Source organism: Podarcis cretensis, assembly GCF_951804945.1.
Source record: "Podarcis cretensis genome assembly, chromosome: 9".
Taxonomy (NCBI): Eukaryota; Metazoa; Chordata; class Lepidosauria; order Squamata; family Lacertidae; genus Podarcis; species Podarcis cretensis.
This window is the reverse complement of record NC_137178.1, coordinates 29,776,019-29,793,449: the sequence shown is the minus strand read 5'-3', so window position 1 is coordinate 29,793,449 and position 17,431 is coordinate 29,776,019. Positions and strand designations below refer to the sequence as shown.

The window sequence follows — 17,431 nt, the reverse complement described above, 5'->3', positions numbered from 1 at the left end:
GATCAGTTGAAGTAAGATAAGAGGCTGGTGGTAATCAAAGTAACTGAAAAGACCAAAAAGTATAGCTTTAGCCACAATGTGTTTCTTGTTCATATTTAAATTGTAAATTCTTTTAAGTGCTTCTAACATGAAAATAATGCTGAATCTGTGTCATTTAAGATAGGATCAAACCTAGATGGTGGCAGCTCTGCATGTTTAAACTACACAGTCATGTAGAAGACAGGAGATGGAAAGGGTGAGGGGTACTGGATCCTTTCCCCAACTCACATATCACTTCCCCAGAGTACCTCATGTCATTCACTTTTCCTTCAACAGAGGCCCAATCCTGGAAGTTACTCTGATGGGACAAGACTTGTGAAGAGTGGCTTCAGTGAAATGAGTGGTTGGCGAGAGAAGGTTTAGAAATCATTACCCATATCCCCGCTCTGCTCTTGAAACTGGATCATCCAGAGGCACACACACCACTTATTAAATGAATGAGACAAATCTAAGTTTAAATAAAAAGACTGGCCGTTAAATCTACTTTGAGATAAAATGCACCTGTGCCACCTGGCTAGTGAGGTAAATTGGGTGCTCTAATATAGTGCTAAAACTGAAAACGCAACACACATTGCCATCAAAAGAAAAGGGGGGAAGCCTTTCAGAACCTAACTATTCCTTTTCAAGATGATCAGATGGTGTTTTCTTTGACCTTTGGCTTGTTCAGTATAACTAAACTGAGTGTTCCCAGAAGTGGTCTTAACAAAACTTCTTAGTAGCTATAGCACAGGTCCCCATGGTATTACTTATGGATGGATTAGAAAAATAAATCCAATTGTTAAGGTATTTTATTTTACAATATTTCTTTGAAATGCTGATGTGATTTCTGTTGTTGCAATAATATGTTCAACAAAAGGAGAAAACATGTTCTGAAATAAACTGTAAAATAAGTCCTGTTTAACCCATACTGTATTTGAACATATTAAGATTCTAAAATCGTCAAAGGATCCATTGTTACTCCTTAAATTTCAGTTATTTTATTGCACAGTGTAGCACATAAATATAACCCATCCACATTTATAATATGTCAATCCAGAAATTTATTTATTTGGGGGGGGGGGAGGGGAATTGCATTATATTCAATGCTAGCCCTACTCAGAGCAGACCCACCGAAACAAATGAGCATGACTAAGCTATATTAATTTCAATGGGTCTACTCTGAAGGAACTTAGTTGGCTACATCCCTGAGCTCTGCACTGATACCGTACTCTTCATTGCACCCTACCTTGAGCTGGTCTGAATCCTTGCTCCAAGTGCCCTTGCCAAACAACATGAGATGAGTAACATACCCTCCAACATGCCACAGAGGAAAATTGGGACGTGTGTCTTTTGGGGGCTGCAGTCTCATGGAAGCCAGGTAACTCACTTGAGAGCATGACCCACAAAACTGGTGTCTTTGGAGGCTGTGCCTGGGATGCATTCAGAAGCCAGGATGGCTTCTTTAATTCTAGGATGCCCCACTCAAAGCGGGACAGTTGAGGGGTATGGGGCAACCACTGGAGACAGGGCCCCAGTTATGGAGCATCCTTCTAAAGGCGGTTCACCTGACACCATCTTTCTGGCCTTTTCAGTCCCAAGTGAAGATTTCCTTGTTTATCCAGGCCTTTTAAATAACTTGTGTTATTTAAGAGGATATGGTCCTCTTAGTTTAAAAAATGCGTTTCAGTTGTGTTTTTAATTTCAAATGATATCAATCATTTTCTGTCATATTTTAATTTTTATACAGTGGTACCTCAGGTTACATACGCTTCAGGTTACATACTGTCAGGGGCTCAGGAGCAGAAGCACAGGGAAGAGGGGAGATGGAGAGCGAAGGGGAAGAATCTGAGGGCAGCGTAGGGGAAGATGACAGTGGCCCGAGAGATTCCATGAGCCTCTTCAGCGAATCGGAAGATTCACAGAAGGGGGCTCTGATGGCCAGGGCAAGGGGGGTCCCGGGAGGGACGCACCAGAAGCTAGGGGCCAGCAGCGACTCCCAAAGCAGCAGCTGGAGATCGGGACCAGTTTCCCCACCAGAGCGTAGTGGGGGGGAAGAGTCCCATGAGTCAGGGCTGACCACGCCCCTATCGCTGAGTGAGGGAACGGAGGGGAAGTCAGATCCAGCTAGCCCCCCCGAAGGGGGAAGCAGTGACAGGAGCAGTGTAACGGTCAGGAGGAAGGTGGCCGGGTGGGCGCGCGCGCCAAGTTCAAATGTACAGGCGCGCGGGACAGCAGGGAGCTCGGATTGGGAGCCAGGTCCTAAAGCACGCCGGAGGCAGGGGGAAGAATCCGGGGACTCTTCAGCATCAGAAGAGTCCAGAAAGGGCAACACCCCGGCGGGCAGACGGACCCAGAGGAGGAAAGAACAACGGAAGAGGTGGAGTAAGGCTAGAGTCTTAAACTGGTGTCTAGGGGGAGGAGACTCAGACGGAACTTCGGCGGTCTAGGGTTTAAGACGTAGAGCTGCGCGCTACGGCTTTGGAATGGAAACTGAACTTCAATAAAGACTTTTGTATATAACCACGACCTGGCGTTGGTCCTCTGTGAGCTGGGACCTTGGGCAGCTCTGACACATACGCTTCAGGTTACACACTCCGCTAACCCAGAAATAGTGCTTCAGGCTAAGAACTTTGCTTCAGGATAAGAACAGAAATCGGGCTCCGGCGGTGCGGCGGCGGCAGCAGGCCCCATTAGCTAAAGTGGTCTTCAGGTTAAGAACAATTTCAGGTAAGAACGGACCTCCCGAACGAATTAAGTACTTAACCCGAGGTACCACTGTATTTGTTTTGCGGGCCACTTATATTGTGGGTTGGCTATATACATTTATTTAATAAATACATGAATAAATTTGAAACAAGTTGGATTTCAGTGAAAAGAATTAATGAGCAATGTAGAGTTTATCACCGCAGTAGTGCTGGCCTTCAGAACCAACGTTCTGATTTATTTAGTTCAAAAGTTTATACCTTGCCTCTCCAATATGTTAGCTTCATTCAAGGCAGCTTAAAATTAAAAACAAAGCAATCCCATAAAAATAACACAACATAAAATCAGAAACAGGCTTGAATAATTAATTTTCTGGTTTTACTTTTGATTCAACATAAGAGGCTGGCTGTCAACATTTAGTTTCAAATTTAAAATCATGTGTACTTTTGGCTCCAGCTTTGTTATTGCCCCTGACCCCACTGAGGAACAAGGTTGGGAATAAACAACCAAATAAAGTGTAGGGTAAATGGAGGTTAAGTTGTGCAAAGCACAGTGTATGGGACTGTACTATAGGCAGAGTAACCTGTGGCACTCCAGATGTTGGAACACCATGGCCAGTCATCAGGGATGTTCTGATTGGAAGTTCAGCAACATCTGGAGGCCACAGGTTCACCAACTAGCTGTAGAACATTTTTATTGCTTACATGGCACTGAAGTCAACTGAAGTCTTGAATTTTAAAAATCCTTTTTTTCTTTGGCACATGGATGAATTTAACTCTCTTTAAAATTGAGCTAGTTGTTTGCTGTTTGTGTGTGTGTGTGTGTGTGTGTGTGTGTGTGTGTGTGTGTGTGATGCAGCACTTATGCTCATGACATGTTTCCAGTGCAGACCTGGAACTGCTTTGGAACACCAAGTTAAGTAATTAGAGTTGGCATGCCAAACACCTCTGTAGGATACAAGTGGCAGATGGAAGGGCAGACTTTATATACTTTTTTTTTGGTTAATAAAAAAAATACAACCACCACATATAAGGATGTTTCACATCTGGGTGAGGAGTCAGAAGTCCCAGGTGTGTCCTGGGCAAAGAGCAAGTTATACTGTATTGTTTGATGTAATAATAATTTATACACATGGTCAAACTTTTTTCAAAAGTCAATTTCTTTCTTTCTTCCCTGTGTTCTAATATATACACAAAATTAAATCAAATTTATGAAGAAATCCTATGCATATGTAATAAGAAGTAAGTCCCACTGACGTTAATGGGGCTTAATCTCAGATTAGCCTTAATCACCTTACTTTGCCCATCAACAGCGAGTACCTGAACAGCAGACTAAGCAGACATACAAGTGACACTTGTTCTCTATGGTGAGATGAACTTTATTTCTTTTAAATTATAGTAATGATGTCTAAGTTTGCATCTGTACAGATAAAGTCATTAAGTTTAAGACTGTCAAGCCAGAGGTTGCTTAATGGAATAAAACCTAGTCCCTAAAGTCTAGTCTGAACAATTATTTGCCACCTTCACATGATCCCCTTTGATTTCTTCAAGGCTACAGTCAAAAGTTAAATAGTATCCTGCAGATTTATTATCAAATGGGGGACTGAGTAACTCAAATAAAAGTCAATGCTTTTGATTTTAAAAATAAGATTTGAGGGATACAAAATTGCACACACCCCTCCACCCAGTTATAGAAATACAACATACAAATGCCTGTGGCAGGCCATTCTTTGAAATTAACCTCACTAAATTACAATCATGCACTTTCAACTCTCTGTAATTAAACATTTAGTTTTATTTATTCCAGATGTATTTGTTTCAAGTAAATCCAGACCTTTTGCTGCTGTTGTAGTAGATCTTTTACAGGTCTCAGGGACCTAAAAATTGACAGAAAATACAAGTGAATTGTTTCATTGGGTTTGGATTGCAACATATCCACTGGTGACTGCTTCTTATGGAATTTTGGAAGGTGGTGTGTATCGTGATTCCTTCAGGAACAAAATGGCTGCTCCAACTGTTAGCTTTAAAAAGTAGTGGATTTGTGTTTTGTGAAAATATAGTGCAAGCAGTTGTTGCTTTAGTGCTTCCACCTACTAATATATAACTGGGAATGCTTTGTGGACAATGTTTGAAGTATAAAGTACTAAAACTGTGTTTTCAGTAAATAGATGCTATAAAAGAAAACACTGGATATTTTCAGCTGCACATTTTAAAAATATGTACTAGTGATCATCACTCATCAGTTTACTACCAAATGACCATACTTGCTTTACACACGTCTCAAAAACATTAGGCTTCAGAGTTGTCTTTTCTGGTACTCAGTTATGAAACCTGGCTTCATTAATAGATGGCTTAAAGATGCTGTAATCATCACCAGCTATAAGGTCTTTAAGGCTTTGTTGGTTTTAAACTGTGTTATTCTGGTATTAATATTAGGCTTTTATCTCCTGCCTTGGTGTGATGATTCTTGTATTGCTGTTATTTGATTTCATGTATTTTAATATTGTACAGAATCTGCCTTGTGAGCATGTTTACCCTAAAATGCAGCTTGGACATACAGTGGTACTGTATCTCGGGTTAAGAACTTGATTCGTTCTGGAGGTCTGTTCTTAAGCTGAAACTGTTCTCAACCTGAAGCACCACTTTAGCTAATGGGGCCTCCTGCTGTCGCTGTGCCGTCGCTGCGCCGCTGCTGCACGATTTCTGTTCTCATCCTGAAGCAAAATTCTTAACCCGAGGTAATATTTCTGGGTTAGTGGAGTCTGTAACCTGCAGCATATGTAACCCGAGGTACCACTGTATTGTAAATACAATAATTCAAGAAACCCAAGATTGCTGGTATGGCATCATTGTCTTTTCTGCTATAGTCAAACATGCTTGCTCCTAATTTTGGATTGCTGATGGTGATTTATAAGCAAGAGTTGCTATTGCAATCCTAGAAGTAGCAGTCCCTGCGGGTTCATATTCACTTTGTGTGGTATAAGAAAGTTATAAGTAGGAAGTTAGCTGCTATTTTCTGTGAATGGTTGCTGTGTGTTTATGTTTTCTATGTAGCTATGCTTAGTAGCATGCAAAACATAAATGCAATACATTACTCTGTACTTATGAAAGAGCTACATATGGCAGGGGTGTGCTTCTGTGTGTATTCTGTCTAGATTGTCAAGTAAAACTTTTGTGGCTTTCTTCTGCTTTCTTTACATTTTTCTTTTGGTCCTTTGGTGTAAATGAGGCAGATTGCAATGAGAATTTTTCAAAGGTGGCCATGGGATTTCTTTCTTTCAGACATTAGTAGGAAATTTGCAGCCTGACCTAGCCAGTATCAAGAGAATGTGCTTTGTTTTCTCCTCAGTTTTTCTTACAGTTCTATTTGTCCAAAACCTATAGACCAGAACCACAGAGTGTGACCAGACATTCAAATTCATGCTCAGAATTATACTGTACTATTATACAGACAATGACTAGAAAGCAATAGTTTGTGGGGGCGGGGTGAGAAAGAGAGAGAAAAGGCCATTAGAGGGCACTTTTGTAATCCTAAAAAAATAAGATAGATGTTTGTTCTTTCACTTTGGACTGTTTGTTTTGGCTCTCACTTAGTCAGGATCAACAACGTGCAAGTCTTTCAAGTCAGTGGTGATGTTCCAACAAATTCCTTACTTCCCCTGCAGATTTAAAATTTCTAATGATGAAACAAGCTGAACATCTAGAAAAGAGTAAAATGTTATTTAGCGATTCTGATTTGTATAGAGAACATCCCAGGGTTAGTCCCTGGCATCTCCAGGTAGGGCCAGAAGAGGCCCTGGTCCTTAAATCATGGCCAGCTGCTGGTAGTAGGTGCAGAGGATTCTGACATAGATGGACCAGTGGTCTGAATCGGTATAAGCAGCTTTCTTTGTTCCTAGCATAGACCACACTGAAATCTGGTAGGCAACTGGCAACTGGCAGCTGGGGCAGATGAGGATATCTGTGAGGATATCATCATTATATGTACAAGAATGAGAACGAGGCACTGTCATCAGTTTGTGACTGGTGCTCTTGAATCAGGATATTGTTACCTGTCAACAGATATGGTTGCCAGACCCACAGCAAAATAAATTCACTTTAAAGCTGCCAGGATTACAAAATCATGGAATCATAGAATTGTAGCCTTGGAAGGGTCCTCAGGGGTAATCTAATCCAATCCCCTGTGATGCAGAAATCTCAGTTGGATCATACTTGGCAGATGGCTACCCAACCTCTGCTTAAAAACCTCCACCACTGCTCATGGAAGTCTGGTCAACTGTCAAAGAGCTCTTATTTTCATAAGGTTCTTCCCAGTGCCTAAGTCTCACAACTGAGCATAGTCAAGGAGACCTCACATCTCTACTGGAGACCAATGCAAGGGTGTGCAGCCAAGGTAAGGGCTTCTATCCACCAAAATAACAAATACAAATCTTGGCACACATAGAAGGAAAAGCGAAAACAAAGCTTCAGTAAGCTGCCTCATTTGGGTCCTTTACCTTTTACTTTTACCTTTGCTTTCTTGGTACAAGAGGGGAATTTTATTCCCTGTAATGGTTTTGTTATTCTAGCATCCCCATTCTGGAGGACTCAAAGGCTGTGTATGTCTCCCAGTCTGTACTTTAACAATAAAATATGGTTCAGTGTTACATGAATGAGCGTTTGTGTCATTACCTCTCTTCTCTCCCTCTGATGATGTTGAATTACAGGGTCTAAGAGCAACAGGCCCCTTACTTTTTTGCAGAATCCACTGAATATTTTTTTTTGAAGAAGGCTGTTGAGGGCCCCATAATGTGACTAAAAGAAAGGGATGTGGTAGCTGGGAGCTGTGGATTTTGTTCACAATGCTCTACTGTTTCTCCCACTTGGTCTCATATTTTATATATGGTTTTAAGTGTATCTGGTTGTATTGCTTTTAAATCTTGTGAACTGCAGAATGGTATAAATGTTTTAATTAAATACATTAGCATAAAATAATTTGATTACTGAGCCCTAACCACCATCACAACCGCAGCTGCTTTAAACCTTCACAGACACGCATGGGAGTTTCGATCAAGGATCTCCAACATCATGCTTGTTTTCAGCTTAGGCAGAAACAACAAAAAGCAGACTCTACGGTAATATTTTCCTAGTTGTCTTCCAACTTTCAGGGCTAAGCATTAGCTTTCAAAAGAAAGAAGAGCTGAGATTAATTGGAATTAAAACCAAGGGCCAAACCTGTCCCACCAATTTTTTTTGCAATGATGTACCAAGTGCCAATTCTCACACCAGGGGCTAAGTTTCAGAGCTTGGTTTTCTTGCAAACCAGGAACTTTCTTTTAAAAAGTTAGGTGGAATGCACATGCCAGCAAGTTATTAAGGGCTGTAAAAATAAATAAAAGAAATTCAGCATGAAAGAATTGTGTAACAACAGTGGACTGGACTTTCGAATCAAATAATGAATATTTTTCTATTGGAGTGAGAAATTTTGAATTACGGATCAGCAAAAAAAGGGGGGGTAATGCTTTAAAGTGGAAACTCTAAAAATGTGTTCTCTATCTGATGGCTACTCACTAATACACAGGTTTACATGTGTAATGTTAGTGAGAGAAAGTGAAGAACCTAATAAACACTCTATTGCGTATGCTTACTTACTCAACAAAATCCCAAGTGACTTCTTATGTGTTATGCCTAAATAAGCAGGCAAGACTGGACTTAATATAAGACTTATGCTATTATTGTCTGAAGGAATAACCTGATAATTAGCTATAGTAAATTAAAACAAGATCCTACCTACTTAATTTATAGTTGTTAATTTGATCCAAAAGCCTGCCTATAAAGTGGGTGAGCTGGTTAAAAAACAAAATTGAGAAACAAAGCGTAATCTGGAGAACCCTATACAGTAACCTTTATTTTTAAAACAAAATTGCACTGGAATCCAGGACTCAGAATATCCATTATTAAGATCTTATAGTGGTTCATTGAAAGGACACTATCATCATAAGCATTCAGAACACCAGAGAATTTGCTATAGTTCTGATTAATTCATAAACAAATTCTGACCGAAAAATTAATGAACAAAGTATCTTGTTTTAATCATAATTTATCCTAAATGATACTTAAAACATATTTCAATGAGTTTTGTAAATCAAATTATCAAATATTTTTACTTGTGATCTCTATGCTCAAATTTCCTTTAGTTCTTTATTTTCAACTGTGTTGCTGTTACTGTATCAGGATTTCATTTATTTTATTATTGCATATACTGTACAGTATATCCCACTTTTCCTCCAAGGAGCTGAAAGTGGCATACATTTTCTCCCCCTCTGCATCACAACAACCCTGTGTGGTAGGTTAAGCTGAGAGATAGCCACTGGCCCAAGGTCACCTAGTGGACTTCATGGCTGAGAGGAGATTTGAACTCTGGCCTTCCAGGTCCTACTCCAACACTTGAACCACTACACCACACTGGATCTACATGTAAGTAACACCACCCAGAAGCCACTGTCCTGTGTACCCACCAGCCTATTTTCAATTAATAGTGGGACATAGAGCACAACCTTCTCCAAGTATCTTGATATGTAGACATTCACTGATATGTAAACAAGCAATCCTTCAGACACCTTGAACCTATTTTGGGCTTATAAACAGTACGCTGATTATCTATGAACAGATGTCTGAGGCAGCAATCCTTCCTACATCAGAGAAAGTCCAATTGAATAAGGGGATTCTACTGGAATTCTGTAACATGAGACATGGCGGGGTTGGTCCTCCATTATTAGCACCAATGGCAAATCAACTCCCTAATGTCCACCACATACAACCCTGATCTTGGGAAAGAAGATACTTCTGATACTCTGAGAAAGAGATGAGTGTTTATATAGCTGAAAGAAAGCAAAAATAGATTACATTACACTGCTGCTCCTAGTCCTGCGGTGATCATTGTTCTATACAGAATAATTCAGTGACTGAGGAAAGAAAAATACACACTTTGTGAAATACGATCAAAGGAAAAAGACTTTGTAATGAGGACACACTGTAGAGTACCAGAACGTTGTAAACCACTCCTTCTTTTATAGTAACAAAGCAAATGAAGTACAAATTAAGCTACATGTTCTCTCTCTCTCTCTCTCTCTCTCTCTCTCTCTCTCTCTCTCCTTCCTATAGAGTTTAATTACAAGACTCAATAGACAACAGACTAGCCGTCTTCTGATCTTCTGTAATATTGTTACAGAAATGAGTAACAAATGAGTTTGTCTTTCCATTCTGCTGAACAGCTCCACTTGAAAACTGGCTGGCAGGAGAAAGTAACTGAAACTTGTTGTCAGTGGGAACGGGTGGCGCTGGCAAAGAGCTCCCCTCTATAGCCCTTTTCCTTAAGAACCTAAACCTTAGATGTCTCAGCGGGGAAAACCACTAGCAGGAAATTTTAAAATGCTTTATTCATTCAATCATACGACGACAACAACATGAGTTTCAAGTAAAGACTATTGACTTGATGGATCACTTAGAAAAATACCGAACATAATTGAATTATGGCATAAGAGATAACACCTTTCCCCCCCTTTTTTTACAGCAACAACTATATTTACTAGTCCTGTCATTTACAATGCATCCCTTTCATTTTGCTTTAGGATGCTCTTGCTGCACTGTTCCATGTCCTACCTTCTGCTGCTGCTACCATTTAGCTCCTGGACACAGAAGCTGCCAACCAGAGATGAAGAGCTTTTTCAGATGCAGATCCAGGACAAAACATTTTTCCACGATACATCAGTTCTCCCAGATGGAGCTGAAATCAGCAGCTATCTCTTCAGAGAAACACCCAAAAGGTATTTGGGTTAATGAAATTTTCAGAGAGAGACAGAAGTTACAGGTGGAGCTGATATATGGATTTGTAATTAAATTTAATTTGGGTTCATGCACGGAGAATAGAAAAATTAGTTCTCTATTTAGAAATGAAATTGTGGTTAAATTTCAAAAGAATAAGGTGGAGAAAGACATATGTTTTAAAACAGAGTCACAATATGAACCATATCTCATTTTAATATTATTGTAAAGGACATTGGTGCTATTAAGTACAAATATTTCAATGACTAGCAAAAGATGTAATCATATTCCCATTAGTAAGTGTTGAGTTTTGAAGGAAAATATCTTTTTAAACAAATGTTTCTTTCCAATATTCTAATATCCCTGCTGAAATGACCTTTTCCTTTCCAGGCCTTCTTATTTATTTATTTATTTATTTAAATATTTATAAATCACTATATCATAATGAGAAAAATATTGACGTGGTTTATAGCAATACTACATAAAACATGCAATAAAACATAGAAAGTTAAAAGCAGGCATCAATTAACCATTGTGGAAATATGTATTCTCAATTGCCTGTGTGCAGGCTTGGCGGAATAGAAGTTTTCAGCAGGTGCTTAAAAGTTGAAACAGAGGGCACCTGCTGAATCTTTATTGGCAGATTATTCCATAGGACTGGGCTGATGACACGAAATGTCAAATGAGCCTCACCAGCTTGGGGAATGACCAGTGATGCTCCTGCAGATGATCTCAGTGATCATGTTGGGATATATGGGTTCAGGGAACCCCTGAAGTGCCTGGACCTAAGTTGTTCAGGACTTTGTAAATTGATATAACAACTTTGAACTTGGCTTGGTAGTAAAATATATTATTGATGAATATACCACTAGGTTCTGCTAATCTGAAATGTTGTCTTCAGAAGAACGCAAAATACTCATAAATGCTTACTATGATATGTGAAAATATCAAGTTGCTCTGTCAGAGGTGTATATAGCTAGAGAATTCCTACTAAGGAAATGGATGTATGGCCAGATGTGTATTTCTTTATTCATATTTATTCAATTTATATACTGCGCTTTATCCAAATAACCCAGTGTACAACATTAAAAAGATTATTTACATCACATTTTTTAAAAAACCACAATAAAACAATTACACAAAAAATCCTTATAACATTCACCCCACTTTTAAAAAGGTCATTGATTAATGGCAAAAGGCCTGAGTAAAGAGGAATGTTTTTTCCTGGTGCCTAAAGACATGTAATGATAGTACTGAGCATTCAACAGATGGGGATCCGCCATAGAAACAGCCTTTTCTTGAGAATTAGGCCCAAAGGAGGACCTTGGGTGACAAGCGCAGGGTTTAGGTTGGTTCGGTTGGGGAGAGGCGGTCATTAAGGTACTGAGGTCCTGGGCCAGCTAAGGTTTTATAGGTCAGCACCAGCTTTGAATTGGGTCTGGAAACTAATTGGAAACCAGTGCAGTTGGGCCAGGATCAATGTTATATACTCAACTTGGCTTGCCCCAGTGAGCAACCTGGCTGTCAAATTTTGCAGCAGCAGAAGGTTCTAAACCATCTTCAGAGGCAGTCCCACGTGTATAGGATTGCAGTAATCTAACCTAGAAGTTACCAGAACATAGGCCACAGAAGTTAGGCTATCTATGTCCAGATAGGGCTATAGTTGGGCCACCAGCCGAAGCTGACAGAAGGCGCTTGGCACCACCAAGGCCACCTGGGCCTCAAGCAACAGAAATGGGTCCAGGAGCACCCCCAAGCTACGTACCTGCTCCTTTAGAGGGAACATAATCCCCTCAAGAACCAGCAGTCTCCCATTCATCCAGTCTAGGGAACCACCCACTAACAGTGGCTGAGTCTTACATGGATGGAGTTTCAGTTTATTGACTCTCATCCAGGCCATTATTGAGGCCAGACACCAGTCCAGCACATCCACTGCCATAACTGCAGGTGTAGAGGAGAATTAGAACCGTGTGTCATCAGTATACTGCTGACAACACAATCCAAAACCTCACCAACCCCACTCAGATATGTCACATAAACTTTAAATAAAAGCTCTAAGGAAACTATGAAATGCCAGGGTTTGCTAATTGATTGTCTTTATGAAAGGATGTGAAATATACATCCATTTATTTTGATTGGAAGGTACTGAAAGTACACTGTGAAAAATTTAATGGATTTGTTAATCTTTCCCTAGGTTTTTTTTTGTAGTTGAAGAAGATAACACACCCTTAGCAGTTACAGTAACACCTTGTGATGCTCCTTTGGAATGGAAGCTGAGTTTGCAGGAGCTTCCAGAAGAGTCTAGTGGAGATGGCTCAGGTAAATTTCAGATAAAATTCTAGTTTTTATGACAGATATGTATCAGTGTGACTGTCTTAAAGGAATCCTGACCAGTTGTGTGCTAGAATTAGTTTGATAAATTAGACTCTGCTACATAGAATGGTTGCTTATATGAACAGGGCTTGTAATAGCAAAATAATGCATTAAGATTATCACACTCCCTCTCTAATTCTCTTTCTCACATACGTTATGTGATGGTTAAATATGAATCCAGCATAGAACTAAGCTTCAATAAAGGAAAGTTTAGTCTTAAATGCCCTTAAATCTTCTTACTAAAGCAGCAGAATATAGTAATTTATTCTTCTATATATGAATGCAATATAGCAATAAAATTGCAGTGTTACTTATTCAAAAGTTGAATAACCATAAACCATATTGTTTCGTGATTAAGTTTCCACCAAGCAATCATTTATTATAGTATTTAAACATATATATTTGTTTCCTCTGAGACCACCTTTCTTTAAAAAATCCCTTTTTTGTGTCTTCTAGGTGAACCTGAGCCACTTGAACAGCAGAAACAACAGATTCTCAATGAAGAAGGTACAGAGCTGTTCTCCTACAGAGGAAACGATGTTGAGTATTTTGTGTCCTCCAGTTCACCTTCTGGGTTGTACCAGCTGGAACTCCTGTCAACAGAGAAAGACACGCACTTTAAAGTGTACGCCACAACAACTCCAGAATCAGATCAACCATATCCTGAACTACCTTATGACCCAAGAGTTGATGTCACTTCTCTTGGCCGCACAACTGTCACTTTGGCATGGAAACCAAGCCCTACAGCTTCGTTACTGAAACAACCTATGCAATATTGTGTGGTCATTAATAAAGAGCACAATTTCAAAAGCCTCTGTGCTGTTGAAGCTAAGCAGAGTGCTGATGATGCCTTTATGAGAGCTCCCAAACCTGGTCTGGACTTCAGCCCCTTTGACTTTGCCCATTTTGGGTTTTCATCCAACAGTAATTCTGGGAAAGAGCGCAGCTTCTTAAAGTCATCATCAAAGTTTGGGCGACAGGTCTATTCAAAGCCTAGAGTTGACCTTGAAAAGATATGCATTGGGAACAAGAACATCTTTACTGTGTCTGACCTGAAACCTGATACACAGTACTACTTTGACATATTTGCTGTGAATGTCAACACCAATATGAGTACTGCCTATGTTGGCACTTTCGAAAGAACCAAAGAAGAGGCTAAGCAGAAAACAGTTGATCTCAAAGATGGTAAAGTTACAGACGTGTTTGTCAAGAGAAAAGGCTCTAAATTTTTGCGGTTTGCTCCTGTTTCATCACACCAAAAGGTTACATTTTTTGTCCATTCATGCCTCGATGCTGTACAGATCCAAGTCAGAAGAGATGGTAAACTTCTGTTGTCTCAAAATGTTGAAGGCGTCCGTCAGTTCCAACTTAGAGGAAAGCCAAAAGCTAAATACCTTATTCGACTGAAAGGAAATAAAAGAGGTGCTTCCATGCTGAAGATTTTGGCTACTACAAGGCCTAATAAACAGTCATTTCCATCTCTTCCTGAGGACACACGAATTAAAGCCTTTGATAAACTTCGCACGTGTTCTTCAGTCACAGTTGCATGGCTAGGTACACAGGAAAGGAACAAATTTTGCATATACAGAAAGGAAGTGGATGACAACTACAATGAGGAACAAAAGAAAAGAGAACAAAATCAGTGCCTGGGGCCAGACTTGAGGAAGAAATCAGAAAAAGTCCTCTGTAAATATTTCCACAGCCAAAACTTACAAAAAGCAGTTACCACAGAGACAATTAAAGGTCTACAGCCTGGCAAATCCTACCTTCTGGATGTTTATGTCATAGGACATGGAGGACACTCCGTCAAGTATCAAAGTAAAATTGTGAAAACAAGGAAATTCTGTTAGTGGCACTTCTCATGTTGAAATCAGCGGAACATTAAGCATATGGACTGACTGCTTACACAGCAGAGGAGTTGTGAACTGTATTGGTACTATATAGAGAAGATATTAACATCTATATTTATGTTTACAAGAGCAAATGAAGGGACTGAGGCTGGTGCTCTTTGTTGGTATCGGACAGTTGCATTATCATGCGTCTGGTGGTCCAAGTTCAGTGCTCGGTAGATAACGAAAGTAGCAGGAAATATTGAAGGAACTGCCTTTTTCGCTTCCATATTGCATGAAGTGCTTCTAAATTATTTTATTACTTCAAAGGCTAAGAAAAGTCATTCAGTTACCTTATTCTTATGCACAGACACAGAAACAAAACTCCCACACAACCTCTATCTCTTAGGCTATAGGGTCATGTAAATTATTTTATAAAGTCTTGTTTGAAATGTCTATGTTTCCATGATTGTAAACTATTAAAATATCTTCCCCCTCTTAAAACACAGATCTAAACTAAGTATTAACTGGACTACGCAGAAGTCAGTTTTATTGCTAATGTAAATTCCTATCTCGTAAATTTTAAATGTTTAAATACTGTATGTATTTCATGTACAAAATTGTCAGACATTATATTCCTGTATATAAAATTTAAATATTAGATTATATGTTCCTTCTCATCCATTCCAATGCATTTTGAGCATCATTAATTAATAAATTTGTAAAACTTTTATATCTGAAAATCTATTTCAGCTACTAGCATCCTGAAAATGGAAGCTTTTACAAATGGAGGCTTTTACAAATAATAGGATCAATCATTTTGTATAAGTATTAGGAGTAAAATAATCTAGTAATGCTTAAAGTGTTTGGGGTTGTTAGATTCCTTTCTTCTTTAACTTATAACAATAACACAGCAATTACTTGCCCTTATACACTGGGCAAAATCCAGAGTATATAATCAACTCAATTTTGATTGAACACAATTCGGTTTATGTCTTTTTATTTTCAATTTTGGGTTGTACCTAGTGGCTTATACTCTGAAAGTCAATTTGTAGATGCAATACACAAGTGAAAGTTAGGCAAAAATGCATTTTATAACTGTTTTATTTTTTGCATTTCCACAGAAATCAGTTTGATTAAAATTAACATGTTTGTGGAACATACCCCTTTTTGTTTTCATTTATTTTTCTAAAAAATAGTTCCAACATCTGCTTTTTGAAACATTTTAGAATAAATGACTTAGAATTAAGTCTCATTGGGACTTACTCCCAGGTAAGTGAGTATAGGATTGCAGACTGAAACCTAGGAGCATTTACATGGCAGAAAAATTGTCTGGATTCAATAAGTTGCACTTCTGAGTATTTTGTGTGTGTTTTATAAATTAGACGACTTTACCTTGATTCAAACTTTTGTGATTCAAATACGTGGGTTTCCCTTAAATGTAATAGAGTTTTGAGCTATTGTGTGTTATATATTTCTTAGTAATGAAATATTTAAGTTAAAATTAGATACAAATTTGGGGGCTGTAATCCTTCAAGTGTTTACTCGTAAATTAGATTTCAGTCATACCAATTACAATTTCATAATTAACTTGAGCTTGATGTGCCAAAGTTGGGCACTTTTAAATCCCATTTATTTCAGTGAGACAATTAAACTCACCTTATATATTATTTTCCATTGGTTTAAATGCACTTCACTGTGGCTGAAATACGCCATTTCTTATTGACATTTAACATGAATTATGATTTGGATCCAGGAGGGCTTTGTGTGGGGATTTTATTGAGTATTGTGGGGTTCAAAAAGTAGTTCTGGAAAGAAGAGTAGGTACAAATTCATAAAGTCAAGAAAATATCAAAGCAACTTGAACACATCCTCATATACCGAATTGCAAAAAGCAAAATATTTGTAAACCATTCTGAGGGTCCCTCCCCCCACCCACCCACAATCAAGCAGTGTATAAATTACCGTATTTTTTGCTCTATAAGACTCACTTTTTCCCTCCTAAAAAGTAAGGGGAAATGTGTGTGCGTCTTATAGAGCGACTGCATGCTGCGCAGCTATCCCAGAAGCCAGAACAGCAAGAGGGATTGCTGCTTTCACTGAGCAGCGATCCCTTTTGCTGTTCTGGCTTCTGGGATTCAGAATATTTTTTTTCTTGTTTTCCTCCTCCAAAAACTAGGTGCGTCTTATGGTCTGGTGCATCTTATAGAGCGAAAAATACGGTATATGAAATAAATAAATTTAGAAATCTTGACTAAGGTGAGCAGCTACCATTTTTCCTAATAGTTAATGTCCTTTCTAAACTTAAGTAAAGGTGCAATTCTTGAACTGTCCTGAGATCCTCAGATGAAGGGTGTTATACAAAATAAATAAATAAATAAATAAATAAATAAATAAATAAATAAATACAAACTTTATGGTCACTGGGAACCATAAACCTTGTCTAGCTAGGTTGTGTCAAGCCATTACAGGTGATCTTCAGTCATCTGAAATTGTACAGCTCAAAAGCGTAGTAGGCATGGAGGTTTTTCCTTGCTGGCCTCCTTCTTATAACTTAGATTCCAGCTGCAGTTATGAACTGCTGGGAAGGAAGGATATATTGGTTTTTAGAATCGCCCCTTGCTGCCAAAGTAGCAAGCACTTCACTTTATCACGTTGATATCATATCTGACTGCTGTGGTTATCATGTGTGACATCTGGTGTAAA

The 17,431-nt window shown here is 38.9% G+C and overlaps 1 protein-coding gene across 2 annotated transcripts in view; it reads left to right on the top strand.

Annotated features, from left to right (window-relative positions):
- NDNF (neuron derived neurotrophic factor) overlaps positions 1–15,888 on the top strand; it is a 35,967-nt gene extending 20,079 nt beyond the window's left edge. For both annotated transcript variants that reach the window (XM_079990520.1, XM_079990519.1), the window contains exons 2-4: positions 10,331–10,525; positions 12,718–12,842; positions 13,353–15,888. In XM_079990520.1, the coding sequence (XP_079846646.1) occupies positions 10,332–10,525; positions 12,718–12,842; positions 13,353–14,746 (1,713 nt within the window). In that variant the 5' untranslated portion in view covers position 10,331 and the 3' untranslated portion in view covers positions 14,747–15,888. The remainder of the gene's footprint in view (positions 1–10,330; positions 10,526–12,717; positions 12,843–13,352) is intronic.
- The last annotated feature ends 1,543 nt before the right edge of the window (positions 15,889–17,431 follow it).